Source organism: Cydia strobilella, chromosome 20 (assembly GCF_947568885.1).
Source record: "Cydia strobilella chromosome 20, ilCydStro3.1, whole genome shotgun sequence".
Classification (NCBI taxonomy): Eukaryota; Metazoa; Arthropoda; class Insecta; order Lepidoptera; family Tortricidae; genus Cydia; species Cydia strobilella.
Genome location: NC_086060.1, coordinates 1,530,427 through 1,551,912, shown reverse-complemented (window position 1 = coordinate 1,551,912; position 21,486 = coordinate 1,530,427). Strand labels below are relative to the sequence as shown.

Genomic DNA, 21,486 nt, shown 5'->3' with positions numbered 1-21,486 from the left:
CCCCTACGCAGAATTTCGCGTAATATTCCCTATTTAAAAAAAATACATGTCAAAGATAAAGGTTATTACATGTTATTACCTACTTGGGAGTTTGTTTAAAAACACTTTTTTGTTAAAATAGCAATAGAAGTTTAAACGCTTTTTCGTTCCTCATGCTCTAAAAGTGACTCATTGTTTATGTAGAAGCGAATTGAAAGTGATACCCCTAGAAGAACTAAATGAACTATTTTACGCCACTTGTCACTTCGTAGCACCTAAAAATTGTACCTATGTCCATCTTTTAAAGGCTCGTACCAATGACTTCTTCGGAACTTATGTACAAAATATCATTCGATATTTACCAGTCGCTTTTCGGTGAAGGAAAACATCGTAAGGAAATCGGACTAATCCCAATGAGGCCTAGTTTACCCTCTGGGTTGGAAGGTCAGATGGCAGTCGCTTTCGTAAAGACTAGTGCCTACGCCAATCCGTGGGATTAGTTGCCAAGCGGACCCTAGGATCCCATGAGCCGTGGCAAAATGCCGGGACAACGCGAGGAAGATGATGATCCGATCTTTTAAAGTAGTCGACCTTACGTTGACCATCAAAAAATGGCTGACGGATGTCGAAATATCACCTGTCTGGGTGTCGGTGAAGGAAAACGCGGACAAGATAATTAAGTAATGTCCAAACATTGATAAAACTACGCAAATATGACGCTGAGTAAGTAAACTTAAGGTTGCTTTAAATTTAATGAGATTTTTTGATGAATAAGCCTACTTATAGAGGTCGGCCGTTCGGGAGCTTGCTAGGTTTTCACGCAAGTGCTAGACATAGACATAGACATAGCTATTGCTGCCTCTGTCTCTTGTTGCCTTTGCGAGGGTAGGCCGCGAACAACTAAAATCGAAATATCTCTCTGTCGCTCTTGCATATTCGAGCGGTATGGCACTACCACATATTGTCACTTCCAATGTTCCAATTCGATGCAAACTTAGCGCAGACGATTCCTATTGATTTTGCTTGAGAGCGGTAAACTGCAGCCAAAGACAGATATAACTCCGTAATAGATGGATACAGTCTAAGGAAAAAACGTGCCTCGAAAATCAAGAAAATTTGATTCTCGTTCAGAGGGCGCTACTAGTTTTGGCCTACATTCGTATAGATGGCGTTGACGGTTTCGTTTGTTATTTAACAATTTTAACGCATATCAGTGAAAGAACATGGGTCAAAATCATCAAAATAATTAATGCAAATAAAAAAAATCATTTATCTATATTTAAATACATTTTATCGTATTTTTACAAATCTTCAATTTTAGTTTTAAAGTGTGTCGACAGATGGCAGTGAATTTACTGGGGTTACAAAATTTACTATGACAGTACCGCTCTAGTATAAGTTACTCTATGCTGCAGCTAAGGTGTGGATGGAACTCACTTCCTGCTAATCTATTCCCAGATTCTCAGCCTACTATAATTTGGATCTTTTCAAATCGAGTGAATAGACTATTAGATAGAATCTCTTAGGTAAGCAATCCTAGACCACATCGGCACTTTTACAATCATCAAAATTCAAAAGTCGCACCCCACACCCCAGTACCCATTCATTTTTTAAGGTTCCGTACCCAAAGGGTAAAAACGGGACCCTATTACTAAGACTCCGCTGTCCGTCTGTCCGTCTGTCTGTCTGTCACCAGGCTGTATCTCATGAACCGTGATAGCAAGACAGTTGAAATTTTCACAGATGATGTATTTCTGTTGCCGCTATAACAACAAATACTACAAAGTACGGAACCCTTCGTGCGCGAGTCCGACTCGCACTTGCCCGGTTTTTTCCACACTATAGTGTATTTATTCACTGCGACAGTTGTAACCAAATGGTTTGACAACAGCGCCACCTATGTACAATGTAAGGACTTACGCAGTGGTCCAGCTGAACATCTGCTTCACTCGTTCTGCTGGTAACTCTGTAGGTGTCGCCATTTTGTCTGAAAAAGAAGAAAATATGTTTGTAAACTAATATAACTACTCAAAGTTCTCATATACACAATATTTTACAAATGGGGAAATCTAGGATTATAGCTTATCATTCTTATCAATATTGGCTATGTGCAAAGTTCGGAGAGCTTAATGATGACATGAAGCTTAGTGATGACAGTGCGCCGTGGTTAAAATACGAACTTTCGTAATACCACATTTTTATACTAATTGATGTGTTTAGAATTAATTAATTAATACTAGTCCTATAGTAGCCACCGGGCGATCGCGTCTGTCGAACTCATCATGAAGAATATTGTATAAAAAGTTCGTTGAAATCTAACTACTTACCCTTAATATGCAAAGGACCAAAGGTTGCTGCAAAAATAAGAAAGAAAAAAAGAAAGAAAAAGCATTTATTAGCACAACATAACAAGACTAAAACTAGAAATAATTAAACAGAATGAGGTTGCGCTAAATGGTCCTTACTCAGCTTGGTGTCACGGTGTGAGCCAACATGGCACACTCCGCGACGCTGATTTTCAGTAAGGCCCAGTAGATGGACTAGTAATCACAATGTAAAAAATAAATAAGGGAAAGCTTAAATACAAATAACAATCAAATTACTTAATTAAAATTAGCCTATACCTAAGTCTTATGATTGTTAAATACGCATAAGACCAAAGAAATAACAAGTATTTTGTTTCAACCTACACCAAACATCTTAGTCTATTAAAGTTATTTCCTTCAAATTCGACGATAATCCATTAATATTCAAGATTTCCAACCTTGTCACGAACACGAGATTTTAAGAGCATGTTTTCGATCATTATACTTGTCATTTGATTGTAGCTCTTATTAATGGTTAACAGAGTAAATTTTTAAGTAGTGTTAAGTATTAAATCGCTTATAATTTAACTTTAAACGTGCTTGCGTAAACCGGTGTTCTGGTCATACGTCATTGGGTTTATGATATTGACAGTAATTCCAGCGACGTTTTTTGGTTTTTCGAAGACAAAGTTATCATTTTATCATGAATGCCTGAGATTCTGTGAGGTGATGGATGCGAGGCCTACATCCGTGAAAGTTTAATTAGTAATAATTATTTGTAATTGTGTTATTTGTTTGTACCTGATTGTTATTTTTAATAACCTGTTTGTTTAATGTTAATTTTAAGTTTCATGGCGCATTGGATTTCTGTAAAGTCGTGTAACATATTTTCAAATAAAATTAAAAAAATAAAAAATAAATAAATTGCAGAATGTAAGGGTACTAAGTTACTAACCGCTACAGTAGGCCGAGCACATGATTGACGCGACAGTATCTCGCCGCGAGATAGACTACCCGTCTTTTACTAACTGTATGAATTAAAGGGAGACGAGTAGTCTATGTCGCGGCGAGATACTCTCGCGCCAATCATGTGCTAGCCCGGCTGGGGGTACTAAAACCTAGAGAGAAATAGAGAATAAAATAGCATAGACATTTTGACAGAAACGAGATATTCCTTTGTGTCGATCAGAACATCAGAATAATCACATTTGAATACAATTAGCAGTGTTTTACGCGCGTTTTTATAGGAATCTGCATACTATTGTGACTAGAATACGAATTGTAGATATAAAAGTTTTGAGCGTGATAGTGAGGCGAGGCCGTTTCGTAACTTGAGGCTGGCAATTCTTATTCCGACGAATTAAATCATAAGTACCATCATGTGTACGGCAACTGGCAAGCGTGAAAAGCATAATTTTATTCTAACTACGCCTAAGCCAATTGTAAAGGCAATGATTTTAGTACTCTACTACTCTATAAGTATGTACGACGTATGTAAATGCTCCGTATAAGCGTATATTTACGTCGTTTGTTCAATGCAAAGGTTCTTTAAATATTGTATTATTAATTATTTACTTAATATATCCCTCGTTAACTTAACACAATTGACATTGACGCGTCTTATAACTATATGTCCTCTAAATATATCTACCTACCAGTCGGCGAAGGGGCACAACCAAGACCATTTAAAACCTGAACATTTCAGTTAATTTCCACTAGTCTATTTATTTAACAAGTGTTTGTTGTTAATGTTCATTTTTACATATGGTATTATTAAAATATTGGTATGCTCATAATGTGTTACTTGAGTTTTGCATGCTGATGGCAACTCGCTCTCTTCCCTTTCAAAAGCCGAACTGTATAAGCATCCATGTTTTCGTCTCAATCTCTAATTAAGATATATTTCCATAAACCAGTGTTTGATCCTAGTAATTAAACTGTGCTTTAATCTACGACTGATCAATAAACTCAGTGCTAATAATATGTCCTTTAACTTAAAACTTCACACCAATGGGGATCACCCACTGCCAAGCCCTATACAGGCTTTTCTTTTAATAGTTAATATGTTTGTACGGGTTAAAACTTGCAATATAGCGTGTGACAGAGACGGGATGCCTAAGCGTGCGTTAGTACGAGATAGCACGCCTAGTGGGCATCTTCCCAATAGAGCTAATCTAAGTAGACCCCGGCTCGCGTATTAACAGACTAAGCCGCGGGTCAATTTATAGTAGTCGCGTGCTCGGCCATGTTTGAGTATCGCGCGGAAGGCAACAGCGCTGCGCGCGAGTTTTAGTTTAGTAGCCGGTATCTTTGTGTATAGACGTGTGCGCGTATCCGACCCTACGACCGATCACGAGTATCATAGCATTGAATTGTAATAGTTTTAGTAATTTTAACGTATAGTGGACTGTATTGTATCATAAACCGTGTTCTTTAAGTATAATAAACTGTTTAACTTCAGTGCCGGTTATTATTATACCTACACCCGCTATATTCTGGCCGCCCAACGTTTTTGGGTCTGGAACGTTCGATCGCGCGTTCACCAAGAGTACCTACCGGCCGTGACTTGTCTAGAAAATGCCTCCAAAAAGTCGGCGTCGTGGTGGTAGACTCTCGTTGGGTTCACACGGGAGCACCGAGTCAGTCAACGAGAACATCACAATGAACCAGGAAACCCTGACGACGATGTTGACCACCTTGCAACAATCTCAAAACGAGTTTTGTCAGCAACTGCTTCGCGAGGTGAGGTCTTCAACTCCGTCACAGGCCGACGCCACGGCTGCTGCCATCGCTGCGGCTGCTACATTCGCTTCAGTTAATGGTAACTTTGCTCAATGTACGGCTCGTTACAGCGGCAGCAAAGAAGAGCATCTAGAAAGTTTCATTGATAACATTGAAAGTTACAAGTCATGCATGCATATTACGGACGAAAATGCTGTACGCGGTCTGTCGCTGCTACTCACTAAGGATGCAGGAGTTTGGTGGCAAGGTGTAAAATCACAAGTAAGGACGTGGGAAGATGCGCTCGACAAGCTGCGAAGTGCTTTCGGCGAGCGCCGCCCTCCTTTTGTAATATACACAGAGCTTTTCTCTTTGGTTCAAGGTGAACAAAATACAGAGATTTTTGTTTCAAAAGCCAGAGCATTGTTAGCTAAGTTGCCACCAGAAGACTTAAGCGAGCGAGTCCAAATAGATATGGTATTCGGGCTCTTAGACCGCCGCATACGTAAAAGGTTAAAAAGAGAAAACATAGATACGTTTGATACATTATTGAAACATTGTCAAAGTATTGAAGATTCACGCAAAGAGAATCATGTACCCGTTGCGGCAAAGAAGTCGAGCGATCGTCAAAGTACTACGGCAGCGAGCGTTTCGCCGAATCGCGCAAGGTCGCGCGCCAGCGGTGCGAGCGGCGTTGCTACGCAACGCGCCGCCGACGAAGCCAGCGCTTCAACGTCGCGTGCGTCGTCGCCGCGTTCTTCCGATCAAGCTGACGTCAAACCTCGTCGTTTATATTGCGTTTACTGTCGTCGCGGCGGGCACAGTAAAGACAATTGTGAAAAGTTAGGGAAAAGTGATAAGTGCGTAGAAAATAAAGTCGTTAAGGAAGTTAATCTAGTTAAGTGTTACGGTTGCGGTGCCCCTAATGTTATTCGGTCTAAGTGTCCTAATTGTAACTCTAAATCGGGGCTGTCGTTTTATTCGCTCGACGTAGTATCCTGTCACGTCGACGACGCCGCTAACCCGCGCCAGGGCGGGTCGAGCGGACACGACTCGTCGCAACATGCATCACCAACGCCGCCCGACGCCACGAAGGTGCGTGTACGGCACGGCGAAATTCCCGCCATACGGCTCAGCGAAGGTCCTGCGCGCGCTCACGAGTGTTCGCGAGAGAGCGATACTTACGCCGCCGGCGACGGTATAGCGGCGCGCGGAGCGGGCGATGCGACCGTGCCAGGGACAACCGCCGCCGCGCCGCCCGCTAACCCTTCGCCTGCGCACTATGGAGGAGGTAACCCTACGCATGCCGTGGGTGATTTTAGTTACGTACAGGCTTTATTTTGTAATGATGAAAATCAAAGTTCATTTTGTAATGACGATAGTCAAAGTCTGTCTTGTAATAATGTTAGTCAAACTTTATTTTGTAATAAAAATCAAGTTTGTGGTGATAAAATTGATGTTTGTCAGGTCAATGTCAAGGCTTCTCCCCGCCCTATTATGATTTTAAATATTCTTGGGGCGCGCGGCTCTGCGCTTGTTGATCCTGCGGCTAAGGCTAGTGTTGCCGGTCACACGTTATACGCTTTCCTGCGAAGTAAAGGACACCCGTTAGTGTCGTCAACAATGAGTGTTAGGTTGGCAGACGGTGTTAGTAGGAATATGACTGTACTCACCGCGGAGGTGGAGGTGACACTGGAACACAAGACAAGAAAAACTAGTTTTGTGATTTTTCCTGATGCCGTTAGTAACGAGTCTCTCCTAGGAATAGATTTCCTTAAGGATTTCGGTTTAATCATTGATTTTCGCAATGATCTCTGGTATTTCGCTGAGAATAGTAAACAAAAGTATGGGTTACAGTTTGAAAACGTGTCACCTCCAGCTCTGTGTGTTGCTGCTTTAGAGGTGCTTCGGGAGAATGAAGCCACTTTGCTCAACGCGCAACAACACGAGTTGCTTGCCCAGTTGCTCCCTGGAAACAAGGACCTGTTTGAGCCAGGGGGAGGGCCAACTCCTTTTGCTAAGCACAGGATCGACACGGGCGACCATGCGCCTATCGCGGCGCCGCCTTACCGTGTCACGCCTGCGAAGGAGGTGATGCAAGCGGAAATAGAGACGATGCTGGCGGATATTATAAAGGTTAGTTATGATTTAAGAGCCGTTCTCGACACGGAAAGCATTGTTCCTCAGGTTACGCCATATCTTCGCTCGCTTATTAGTTCCCTGTCAGCGGTACGAGATCGGGTAGAAGCTCAGCAGAACAGACGTAAGGAACATGCTGACGAGTCTCGTCAGCCAGGTGACGTATTTGACTTCGGGGACAGTGTTCTCATTAAGTCACTTGTTCTTAGCAATGCAGCAAAGAACGCCTCGGCCAAGTTTGTGCCGAAAAGAGGTGGTCCTTACCAGGTTGTTAAGGTTAGTCCGACAACTTACCTGGTCGCTGATCCTAACTCAGCCGGTGAGGTTCTGGGCAAGTATCACTCCTCTCAGCTCGTTCGTTTTAATGGTAGAGATGATGTGCTTCCTTCTCCCACAGTGCCTAAACGAAATAGAGGTCGTCCACGTAGCCAAGACCAGGGTGTTGTGCGAGTCCATGGACGTGGGCGTCTTCATGAACTCGAGGGGGAGTCTATAGCGTGTGACAGAGACGGGATGCCTAAGCGTGCGTTAGTACGAGATAGCACGCCTAGTGGGCATCTTCCCAATAGAGCTAATCTAAGTAGACCCCGGCTCGCGTATTAACAGACTAAGCCGCGGGTCAATTTATAGTAGTCGCGTGCTCGGCCATGTTTGAGTATCGCGCGGAAGGCAACAGCGCTGCGCGCGAGTTTTAGTTTAGTAGCCGGTATCTTTGTGTATAGACGTGTGCGCGTATCCGACCCTACGACCGATCACGAGTATCATAGCATTGAATTGTAATAGTTTTAGTAATTTTAACGTATAGTGGACTGTATTGTATCATAAACCGTGTTCTTTAAGTATAATAAACTGTTTAACTTCAGTGCCGGTTATTATTATACCTACACCCGCTATAGCAAGCTAATATACCCACTTCCCATTATTCGATTGAACTAAAACTTCAGGGTCTTCAGCGGCCCAATTTAGGTATTGGGCCGTATTCGCTTGAACGGGTTTTAGTATTACTAGCTAGAGATCTTAGATCCCGTTTTCTAAGGGGACCTTGCATTTTTGAGACAAAGCAAACCGCTTGGAACAGGTGTTCCTGGGGGTGATCTGAGCTGATTTAGCCCGGTTGCCACGAGGTTCCCCCCAGCAGGTGGGCAGGGGAGGGGGGGGAAAAGTGCCTCCGGCGCGCCCCACTCTAAGCTTTATATCTGCATACATCTAGCAAATATATCAAGTTTGGTGTCTTTTTCGTATAATTCGAGGATGAAGAATTCATTTCTGTGACTAAATTTTCACTCACCCATACAAAAAATACGAGAAATTCAAAATTCAATAATTTTCTTTACACTTTTTTTTTCGAAAATCCTCTACAAAATTAAAACTATGGCGATTTGCTCTAGAAAAAAAATACCTGTGAATAGCCCAGTTATCGTTCTATATAAAATAGTAAACTTGTCAAACATTTTTCTTTTATAACTCTGTTAAAAAAAAGTTTTGTGTCGCGCGGCGTACCCGCGTTGTAAGAGCGGTATGCAGCTTTTAGGATTTTTAAGTATGTTTAGATGATTTCTGACAAGTTGTTATTCTTCTGATTGTAGATTACATTAATAAATTACTTCTGGATGTGATATATAGTTGGTCAAGCAAATCATGTTAGCAGAAAAAGGCGCGAAATTCAAATTTTATATGGGACGATATCCCTTCGCGCCTACATTTTATAAATTTGCCAGTAGTTATTATAAATGTGATAAAATTAGCATAGTTAGATGTTTGACAAAAATGCGGGTTAAAATTAGATATCTATTGTTCGCAATTGACACTACATGCACATAGGTCCATACATTTTAGTTTTTTTAACGCAGTTGTACCTCCTTGCTCATTTGTTTTGCAGCGGCAACGAATAATCTCCAAACAAGCAGCAGCCGCCGCAGGTCGGCTTGTCCATATGGGCTCCCAATAACCATTTTGTTTGGACCAGCCCCAGTCAGCAGGGCATGGTAGCTGTTGCTGAGAGGGTATAATCTGTCCCCAAACCTCCTCCCCAAACTCCTCCTTGGTAAACTGCACGGAGAATATGTTTACGTAGGGCATCTTCTGTTGGAGGCAGATTCTCTAACTCAAGGGTTTCTTAAACTTTTTGCTGTCACGGACCATTTTCACAATTTAAACAATTCCACGGACCCCGGTTAAAATATATTTTAGAAAAATTATAAAAACCCTTATTTATATTTTAAAATTTACTTTTATTATAAGTTTCATTACACTTAGGTTTCGTCAAGTTTATTACAACATTTCCTAATAAGTATGTTTACAGTAGGTATTTGACTTACTGCGGACCCCTGATAAACATGCTACGAACCCCTAAGGGGTCCGTGGACCCCACTTTAAGAAACCCTGCTCTAACTGGAGATTTCTTATTGTATAAAGTACTCTTCGGCACTCATTTACACTCGTACCTCGTACTTGTACCTGACCTGAAATCAGTAACAAAATGCATAGTGTTAAAATACTGTCTAGGGATCAATTCACACCTCGTAATTCAAATCTGTCCAGACTTAAAAATGTAAGACTCTTACTTGTGATACAAGACCATAACAAATTTTTCCAATATTGGCAAATTTGGCAACGCCTGCTCAGTATTGCCTTGTTTGTCGTATTTAAATCCCTCTGTTACAGCAGGATATGCCCTCCAAGCTTGAAATACGCTTTTTTTCACATTTCCACACAAAAAAGAAACAGTGTCGCAACCTGAAAAGGTGTGGAAGAATGCCAAGACTACTGTACTTTCTGGTCCTGTGAAATAAATTATATATCTATGCGTTACAAATAAAATCATATATTTAAAGAAAGTTTGCAGCACGTGACCAATTGCCCAGGTGACCTGTCTCGTACTGCGGTGAATTATTTATTTTATTTACAATTCATGGAGGAACTACAAAAGTTACCTAATGAAGATGCAATAGCATGGCACGAGAGGAACTGGTCATTCTTTCCTGTGCCAATATGTACCCATAACTTTTGGAGCTCCTGCATTTGTGATATACATGCAACTGCGAGAACAACAACATCAGTATCCACTGTGCGTAGCATAATTTTTGTGTGACCTGGGGCTACAGCATCAGCCTCATAATGGACCATCATGCGCGTGTCTGCTTCCTGTACGAGGGCAACTGGTCACGTGCTGCAAACTTCCTTTAAATATATGATTTTATTTGTAACGCATAGATGTATAATTTATTTTACAGGACCAGAAAGGACAGAAGTCTTGCCATTCTTCCACGCCTTTTCAGGTTGCGACACTATTTCTTTTTTGTGTGGAAAGGGGACAAAAGCGTATTTCAAGCTTGGAGCGCATATCCTGCTGTAACGAAGGGATTTAAATTTGGCAAACAAGGCAATATTGAGCAGGCGTTGCCAATATTGGAAAAAATTGTTATTGTCTTATATGACAAGTAAGTCTTACATTATTAAGTCTGAACAGATTTGAATTACGAGGTGTCAACCCTAGACTTATTTTAACACTATGTATTTTGTTACTGATTTCAGATCAGGTACAAGTACGAGTGTAAATGAGTGCCGAAGAAATCTCCAGTTAGAGAATCTGCCTCCAACGGAAGATGCGCTACGTAAACATTATTCTCTGTGCAGTTTACCAAGGAGGCTATGTTTGGGGACATATTATAGCCGCTCAGCAACAGGTTATTGGGAGCCCATATGGACAAGCCTACCTGCAGCGGCTGCTGCTTGTTTAGAGATTATTCGTTGCCGCTGCAAAACAAAATGCGCAGGGAGGTGCAACTGCGTTAAAAAAAACTAAAATGCACTGACATATTTATGTGCATGTAGTGGCAATTGCGAACAATATATATCTTATTTCAACCCGCATTTTTTGTCAAACATCTAACTATGTTAATTTTATCACATCCATACTAATCCATACTAATATTTTAAATGCGAAAGTGTGTCTTTCTGTCTGTCTGTTACCTCTTCACGCTTAAACCGCTGAACCGATTTACTTGAAATTCAGTGTAGAGATAGTTTGAGTCTCGGGGAAGGACATAGGATAGTTTTTATCTCAGAACTCACCCCTTAAGAAGGTGAAAAGGGGGTGGAAGTTTATATGGGGAATCAATAAAAAGGAGATTGAATAAAAGTCGCGGGCAAAAGCTAGTATTATATATGCGAAAGTGTGTCTGTCTGTCTATCTGTTACCTCTTCAGGCTTAAACCGCTGGACCGATTTAGTTGAAATTTGATATAGAGATAGTTTGAGTCCCGGGGAAGGACACAAGGTGGTTTTTATATCAGAAATTATCAAGGGGGTGAAAAGGGAGGTGGAAGTTTGTATGGGAAATCGATAAAAAGCATATTGGATAAAAAATAAGCTACCCAAATTACTAACTCCACGCACACGAAGTCGCGGGCAAAAGCTAGTTAATAGTAAAGTTTTCCCAGTCTTTATTTATATATTTGTATATATATCACGTCCAGAAGTAATTTTTTAATGTAATCTACGAACAGAAGAATAACAACTCATCAAAAATCATCTAAACATACTTAAAAATCCGAAAAGCTGCATACCGCTCTTACAACGCGGGAACGCCGCGCGACACAAAACATTTTTTTTAACAGAGTTATAAAAGAAAAATGTTTGACAAGTTTACTATTTTATATAGAAGGATAACTGGGCTATTCACAGGTATTTTTTTTCTAGAGCAAATCGCCATAGTTTTAATTTTGTAGAGGATTTTCGAAAAAAAAAGTGTAAAGAAAATTTTTGAATTTTGAATTTCTCGTATTTTTTGTATGGGTGAGTGAAAATTTAGTCACAGAAATGAATTCTTTATCCTCGAATTATACGAAAAAGACACCAAACTTGATATATTTGCTAGATGTATGCAGATATAAAGCCTAGATTGAGGCGCGCCGGAGCCACTTTTCCCCCCTCTCCCCTGCCCACCTGCTGGGGGGGACCTCGTGGCAACCGGGCTAAATCAGCTCAGATCACCCCCAGAAACAACTGTTCCAAACGGTTTGCTTTGTCTCAAAAATGCAAGGTGGTGGACTTAAGATCTCCCACTATACTTAATGAATGATCCTTGGTGTTGGTTTCTTTAGTTGTAAGTCATTACATACATATGTAAGTTGGTTGACAATGCTATGTTATGGTGCCATCGAGCTGATCTTATAATGGACAGGAGGTGAACATAATAGGAACTCTGTGATAAAACAATTAAACTTAATTGTGTTTGGGTTTCTTTTAATTGTCTCGATAAGTATTAGTTGCCTGTTGAAAGAAAAGTACAATCAGCGAAAAACTTGTTTAAAAAAATTGCCACAACCGAATACAGAACCTCCTCCTTCATTTTACTTGAAATGAAAATTATTAACTTGTTTATAAAATAACCTATTTCACAACAATGCTCATCATTGACAAGATGTCAAGCCGACTCGATAAGGCCATTAGACAAAGGGCAATTACTGCAAAACATCGCAATTGCCCCGCGGGTCGCCGACATCTTGGAATGGCAGTGAAATAATAATAAATAGTAGATTGTTAACCGATGGGCGGATGTGGTGGACGCTGATCTGCGCGAGCTCCAGGTCCAAGACTGGCGAGAAACTGCACAGGACCGGGATCAGTGGCGAACTGTCGTGTTGGAGGCCAAGACACACTTTGGGTCGCTGCGCCAGAGGAGTAAGTAAGTAAGATTGTTAACCAAGGGATGAAAGGCACCCATCTCTGTCGAGGTAGTTTGGCGCTCGAACGGCTCGAACGCAGTGAGAGCACCAATAGTCCGAGACTGAAATGGTGCCTTTCACCCGAGTTAAACACTACTTTTCATTTCGAATACGAAGAAAGTAAAATATTTATATTATATTATACATGTGTGTTAAAAAAACATGAGTGTTAGATATTTCCTAAGACTGTTCCTATTAGTAATATAGACTGGTTTAGTTGTAGGCTTGACAGCCTACACCGAGCCTAAAGTAGTAAAGTGAGATAGACATATATAGCTCTCTGACGTTGAGTACCTAAAGAGTTTATGGTATTATTGTAATTTAATGTTTTATAAAACATTATCAACATGGTTATAAGTATTGTTAATATTTAATAGTTGATTAATACCAGTTAATGTCTGTAGTATTATATCTTAGCATACCTAAAACTGTTGATTGAACAAAACGCCACTGATATGAGAAATAACAAAACGCTTATGTCAAACATTAGATAGAGAAAATAGTAAAAACTGTAAGGACGCTTTTGTAAGAAAACGATATTAAAACCCACTTATTTCAGCAGATAAATAGTTTTTATTACTGATTCCACTAGTAGTTATAATCAGAAGTGGTCAGAACATTTAAAAATGAAGAAAAAACGCGATCGTAAACGGCGTAAACGTGAGCGTAATCGAGCAAGATCTAAATCTAATACATCCAGTGTGACTGATGAAAACGTGCAGTCCTCTCGAAGAAGTCGTTCACGCCAACGTTCTAAATCCAAAAGTCATCGAAGAATCACTTCGGAAAGCCGAAAATCTCGTCAAAAGTTTGACAAGAATTGTAGAAGTCATCGAACTACGTCGAGTTCCGCCTTCGATACAGATTCGTCAAAAGAAGTTGTGTATAGAGATAGATCACGTTTACGTACGGCATATAGGAAACTACGTAGAAATACAACAGAGACTAAGAAAGTACACCGAAGAAACAACGATAATCGGAAAAGGAGTGAGACGCCCCAAAGACAACGATCATCGAATTTGAGTTTTTTACATACACCTACTCGAAGTCCTCCGACACGTGAAACTATTCAAGTGCAAGTACATAGAGAAGATACACATGCTAGAGAATTAAAAACTCCAGGTGTAGAGCAACAGAATGCTAGAGATATTCAGTTTGCATCTGCTAATAACTGTGGCTACTCTACAGTTCCTGAAAGAAGGACAGTCACTTACCATAGTAACATGATAGAAGACACATCTTTACCTATGCAAACTCCACCAACGATTCAACATACATATCCAGAGGTAACACCAGTGCAACCAGGTATGCAGGATATGACATGTCCGGATTTAGGATCGTCGAACACAAGCCACTCAATGCAGCTTGTAGAAGGTGGTGTATCAACACGGGCTATTGTACCAGCATGGCCAATCTATACACCTGAACATCAGGATCAACCTGTCCAGGAAGGTACAAGCAACATCAATGCTGAGCAAAGTGTGCCGAATGCATCAGGTCAGTTTACTTTCCAAGATTTTATGAAGTTTATGAACAATGTCGTAAAACCGGAGCAAAATAAGATTCAATGTGATAAAAATATAGTTCCCGAATTTAATCCTTCAATTAAAAGTCATAAAATAGAAAATTGGATTTCTAAGGTTAATGAGTGTGCGCTGATTTATGGCTGGTCTGATAGGCAAACTTCCTTTTATGCATTGCCTAGATTAGTTGGTCATGCTAAGCTTTGGTATGAAACTTTATTAACAGTAAATTATACTTGGCCAGAGTGGCAACAACAATTAAAAAATGCTTTCCCGTCTGATGTTAATTATGGTTCTTTATTGAGTGAAATGTTAGACAGAAGGCTTAAGACGAATGAAACATTAGATGATTATTATTATTCAAAAATGGCTTTAATAAATGCATGTGAAATTACAAACAAAAAGGCGGTGGATTGTTTAATTCATGGACTCGACGATAGGACCATTCGGGCTAGTGCTACCTCAGCTCGGTTTGCACAACCCGAGCAATTATTGAAGTACCTGAAAGAAATGAATCGTGATAATAGGGAGTCTAGGTTATTTAAAAATAAATCTGTTCCTTCTAGCAGTAGTAACGTTCCATGTGCAAAATGTAACCAAGTGGGTTATCATACAAGTCAGTGTAAAAAGAAGTCAATATGCTATAATTGCAAAGAGCCAGGACATCTGGCAATAAACTGTCCAAAGACATTAATCAAGTGTGAAAAATGTAGTAGAGTTGGTCATAAAGCTGAAAATTGTTTTTCAAGTAGTAAAACAAAAAATGTTACAAATTCAGATAAACGAGTGTGTGCAGTTGAGTCGACAAACCCTTCTCAAAGTAGTTCTAAATATTATAAATTAGCACACATCAACAATTCTACTAGTGGCACTTTGTGTTTTATTGACTTTGGCAGTGAATGTACACTAATAAGAGAAGACTTTGTCGACACACACAATCTAATTGTTGAAAAGGATTGCATTCCTAACATTAAATGGGTTGACGAGACCTGTTTAACAGTAGTTGGTAAAACTAAAATCCTGTTAAGAATTAACCAAGTGGAGGCATTCATTACTGCATTAGTAGTGCCTCTAAAAGAGTTACATGTGCCTATTCTAGTTGGGCATGATTTTACAGAATTACCACATGTATTAGTTATAAAATCCAGCACGTCTCTGGAATTACTAAACCGTGACATGCCATCAGATTTGTCCAAAATTGATCATGACATAAATTGCATCGTAAAATTATATGCGAATGATGACATTACACTTAACGGAACTGGTAATGTTAAATGTCATACGCGTGATCTGACAGAAGGTGATTTATTTGTGTCAGGACGTTATCGTTATAACGGACCTGGAAGCGAATATTACATTCATGAGGGTGTTTATAATGTACTTAACAATCAATGTAATATATTAGTATCTCCTACCTCTAAATCTTTACCTGTGAAAAAAGGGTCTCTTTTGGCCCGAGCTGAGTTATGTAAAAGTGAGGTGCCAAAAGATAATGATTCTGTGAAGTGTTATAGAATTCGAGTAGACTCCAAACAAATTGAACGCGATGAAATAAATGTTAACCCGGACTTAGACGAAACAAAAAAAAATCAGCTTCATAATCTCATACAGAAATACCGCGGTACTTTTGCTCAAAACCTCTCCGAATTAGGTTGTACCAATCTAGCTGAAATGGACATCAAGCTTATTGACAATACACCGGTAGTATACCGACCATACAGGTTGAGTTGCACACAACGTGAAACAGTACAAACCATGGTTAATGAACTTATTCAAAATGATATTGTAGAAGAATCTTCTTCCGATTACGCTAGCCCAATATTATTAGTGACAAAAAAAACGGGTGGGCATCGTCTTTGTGTTGACTATCGAGCTTTAAATAAACGGACTGTGAAAGACCATTTTCCACTGCCACTCATCGAAGATCAAATTGATCAATTAAGTGGTAGTCGATATTTTTGTACCTTAGATCTGGTTAGCGGATACTATCAGATACCTATTAAACCCGACTGCAGACATTTAACAGCTTTTGTTACCCCGGATGGGCTATTCCAGTTTAAAAGGATGCCGTTTGGCCTAGCAAATGCACCGTCAGTTTTTCAGCGGACCATGTCTAAAGCGTTGGCGTTGTCTGGTACAAACTGTGGACATGGAAACAAACCAGCGTTAGCATATATGGATGATGTCATAATAGTTTCAAAAAATTTTGAGGAGGGAATTGATAAACTAGAGTCAACCTTTAAACTAATGGATGAAGCAAATTTCACACTTAATATCACAAAATGTAGTTTCTTCCAAACGACTATAGAATACCTAGGATACGAAATCTCTAGTGAGGGTGTCAGACCAGGCAAATCCAAGATTCAGGCCGTAGAGAAATTTCCAACTCCGAGAAATGTTCATGAAGTTCGACAATTTATAGGTCTGGCCAGTTATTTCAGGAAATTTATTAAAAACTTTTCTCTAATTGCTAAACCATTGACTGACTTGACAAGAAAAGACTGTTCGTGGTTGTGGACTGAACTCCAAAATGATGCTTTTAATGTTCTAAAAGAAAAACTAATTGAACGTCCAATTTTGGCAATTTATAATCCAAGAAGTGAAACTCAATTACACACGGATGCTAGCAAAATCGGCCTAGCAGGAATACTTTTTCAAAAGGAATCTGATGATGCTCCTTTTAAACCTGTGGCATATTATAGCAGAAAAACTACCATAGATGAACAAAAATTTCATGCATACGATCTAGAAACGCTGGCTGTGGTAACATCACTAAGTAGGTTCAGAGTTTATCTTCTTGGAACTAAATTTACTATAGTCACTGATTGCAATGCGTTAAGAGCAACATTTTCTAAGCGTGATATCTTGCCGCGAATAGCCCGTTGGTGGCTAACTCTTCAAGAGTACGACTGTGACATCATCTATCGTCCTAATCATTCTATGGCTCATGTCGATGCACTTAGTCGAAATCCTATTGATATAGATCCTGCATCTGACGGTTCATACGAGGCTCCTCGAGTACTATTTATTACTACCGAGGATTGGCTTTTAAGTTTGCAATTAACAGACCCGAAAATCTGTCACATTCGTGAAGTTTTAGAAGATGCAAAATATAATGATATTGTTGATATTAAACAAAACTTCATTGTCAAAGACAACAAATTATACAGGAAGGTTGGTGACAATGAATTAAAATGGGTCGTTCCAAAAGGAGCCCGTTGGCAAATATGCAAACAAAATCATGACGACATAGGTCATTTTTCTGTGGAGAAAACATTATCTAAAATTAAGAAGGATTTTTGGTTCACGAAAATGAAAAGATTTGTGTCAAAATATGTTAAATCTTGTGTCGCGTGTGCTTATGGAAAAGCTCCGTCTGGAAAAAAAGAGGGATATCTTCATCCCATCCCTAAAATTGAAAAACCTTTCCATACAGTGCACATTGATCACTTAGGCCCATTTGTGAAAAGTACTCGCGGGTATTGCTATTTACTTTTGGTAGTTGACGGATTCACCAAGTATTGCTTTTTGAAACCCTTGCGTAGTCTAAAATCGACGCCTACTATTGCCGCGTTACAGGATATATTTACGACCTTTTGTTTCCCTAAAAGACTTATATCAGATAGGGGAACTTCTTTTACCTCTGAAGAATTCAGAAAATTTTGTGATAAGGAAAATATAAGGCACATATTAAATGCAGTCGCGTCGCCTCGTGCAAATGGACAGGTAGAGCGCTATAATCGCACGGTGTTAAGTTCGCTTTGTGCGTATGCAGAGATTCACGGAGAAAACAAATGGGATATAGAATTAGGTAAGATTCAATGGGGTCTTAACAATACTTTAAATAAGGGTATTGGTAAAACCCCGGCGGAAGCTCTTTTTGGACAAAATATGTTTCATGGCGGTGAGAATATGTTCGATGATGTGTTTGCAAATACTAGAACCCAGTGTGATGATGTTGGAGATGTTAGGGAAGACATTAGCAAACATATACAGAAGGATCAGGAACAACAAAAGAAAAGGTTTGATAAGACTCGTAAAGAACCAAATACTTATTCTGTAGGTGATCTAGTAAAAATAAGAAAACAAGTTGCGCAAAGTGAAGGCCAAAGTAAAAAACTCTTACCTCTATTTTCAGGACCTTATCGAGTGACTAAAGTTCTTGAAAACGATAGATATGAAGTGTCTAGTATTCCTGGTTCAACTATAGGGAAAAAGAATTACCGTAATGTATGGGCAGTAGATCAGATACAGCCTTGGATCAGTGCACACATACAAAATGCTAGTTCGGAAACGGATAGCGAAAGTGATAAGAAATAATTGTTGTGAAAATAATATTGCCTTTTACAATCAAAAGTATAAGTGTAGCATTTGATAGTTATGCTAGTAATTTGCAATATTTCAATTGAATATAACTAGAAATTAAGGCTGGTCTCGGACATGTTAATTAATTTTAGTATATAAAAAAAAAAATGTTATGAATGTGATGACTGTGTGTTACTTGTAACAGTTAAGGCTGTAAGTGTTGGGTGGCCAGATCAATTGTGAACTGATGAAGTCCACGGTGCAGTTCCTGCTGTAAGCGTTGGGTGACCAGATCAATTGTGAACTGGTGAAGTCCATAGAGCAGCTGGGGCTGGAAGTCGTGGGTGGATAGAACCAATTGAGAAGCTCATAGTGCGGTATTAGTATTATTAACTTTACGCATAGGATGGGAAATATGACTGACTGCAATGGGTTGGCATATTTCACATCTTAATGAATTCATAATATGGGAAATATGACTGACTGCAATGGGTTGGCATATTTCACATCTTAATGAATTAGTATTATTAACTTTATGCATAGGATGGGAAATATGACTGACTGCAATGGGTTGGCATATTTCACATCTTAATGAATTCATAGTATGGGAAATATGACTGACTGCAATGGGTCGGCATATTTCACATCTTAATGAATTAGCATTATTAACTTTACGCATAGGATGGGAAATATGACTGACTGCAATGGGTTGGCATATTTCACATCTTAATGAATTCATAGAATGGGAAATATGACTGACTGCAATGGGTCGGCATATTTCACATCTTAATGAATTAGTATTATTAACTTTACGCATAGGATGGGAAATATGACTGACTGCAATGGGTTGGCATATTTCACATCTTAATGAATTCATAGTATGGGAAATATGACTGACTGCAATGGGTTGGCATATTTCACATCCTAATGAATTAGTATTATTAACTTTACGCATAGTATGGTAAATATGACTGACTGCAATGGGTTGGCATATTTCACATCTTAATGAACGTGAAAATTGTTTCACATTTGTGTAACTAAAATTATTGTTATTTTTTTTTTTTTTTTTTTAGTTCATTGTTAGTATTTTGTTTAGGGACAAACAAATTTTTATCAGGAAGGCCGACTGTTAGATATTTCCTAAGACTGTTCCTATTAGTAATATAGACTGGTTTAGTTGTAGGCTTGACAGCCTACACCGAGCCTAAAGTAGTAAAGTGAGATAGACATATATAGCTCTCTGACGTTGAGTACCTAAAGAGTTTATGGTATTATTGTAATTTAATGTTTTATAAAACATTATCAACATGGTTATAAGTATTGTTAATATTTAATAGTTGATTAATACCAGTTAATGTCTGTAGTATTATATCTTAGCATACCTAAAACTGTTGATTGAACAAAACGCCACTGATATGAGAAATAACAAAACGCTTATGTCAAACATTAGATAGAGAAAATAGTAAAAACTGTAAGGACGCTTTTGTAAGAAAACGATATTAAAACCCACTTATTTCAGCAGATAAATAGTTTTTATTACTGATTCCACTAGTAGTTATAATGAGTAATTAAGTATAAACTTACATAGTAGGTACTTCTTCCGGCCTGGCCACGACATCGCGCGGCGGCGGCAGCGGCGAGCGGCGGCCATAGGTTGGAGCGAGACACAGCGATCGGACCTTTCGTTCCCACCTATAGCCGCCGCTCGCCGCTGCCGCCGCCACGCGATGTCGTGGCCGGGCCGTTAAGGGTAATTTCAATTAACAATTTAGGTAAAAGTATCGTTGTTTATGGAGAGCTAAATATCAGAATCAAAATTCTCCAACAAATTCATTCAAAACTAAAATTTAATTGCTTATCCTAAAAAAATAAAAAAAACTACTTGGAATATAAAACGCTCTAGTGCATAAACGTATCAGTTTCTGCACACCTAGTAGAGCAACAATGACACACTTTCAGAGCTGAGAAATGAAAATATTTTTACGTAATTTAATGTATTTTAATCACATTAGATTATTTTCGATTTTTACGTTATTATAAGAGTAAGCTTTTAAAAATTTGTATGAAACATGTTATTCGCTCCTTACTTATAAACATAGTTTCACTAAACTGGAGAAAAAAATATCTTATAGATAAAATATAATAAGTAGTATTATTTTTTATAAAATTCTGACGAAAAAACTACAACGAAATAAAAATCGGCCCATAAAATACAAAAATTATCAAGTTATGTACTTATTTATTATTATATTTCTCATCTCTGTCTTTCCATAAAAAGATCAGACGTTGCGTTCTGCCCTTGAGGGTGTAATGTCACCAATTACGGAGGTCGCCGGTAATGACTACGGTGAGCCGGTTTTATACAGACTTCTGACTTCGTAAATGATGAAATCCCTACTCATATTACAAATGTGAAAGTAAGTAACTGTCTGTCTGTTACCTGATTACGCTTAACTTAAGTATATGGCTACTGCAAAATCGTATGTTTTATATTGCACTTTTATACGTTTTTACAAAGGCAAGTTTCATGAAAAAATACACACGGAAACTAATATCATAGAGTAACTTATACTAGAGCGGTACTGTCATAGTAAATTTTGTAACCCCAGTAAATTCACTGCCATCTGTCGACACACTTTAAAACTAAAAATAAGATTTATAAAAATACGATAGAATGTATTTAAATATAGATAAATGTTTTTTTTTTATTTGCATTAATTATTTTTATGATTTTGACCCATGTTCTTTCACTGATATGCGTTAAAATTGTTAAATAAAAAACGA

At 38.9% G+C, this 21,486-nt stretch overlaps 1 protein-coding gene across 2 annotated transcripts in view; it reads right to left on the bottom strand.

Moving 5' to 3' along the window:
• The window catches only part of LOC134750485 (ABC transporter G family member 23), a 137,708-nt gene that overhangs the window by 97,395 nt on the left and 18,827 nt on the right, over positions 1 to 21,486 (bottom strand). For both annotated transcript variants that reach the window (XM_063685661.1, XM_063685660.1), the window contains exon 2: positions 1,900 to 1,966. In XM_063685661.1, coding sequence (XP_063541731.1) covers positions 1,900 to 1,961 — 62 coding nt within the window. In that variant the 5' untranslated portion in view covers positions 1,962 to 1,966. The remainder of the gene's footprint in view (positions 1 to 1,899; positions 1,967 to 21,486) is intronic.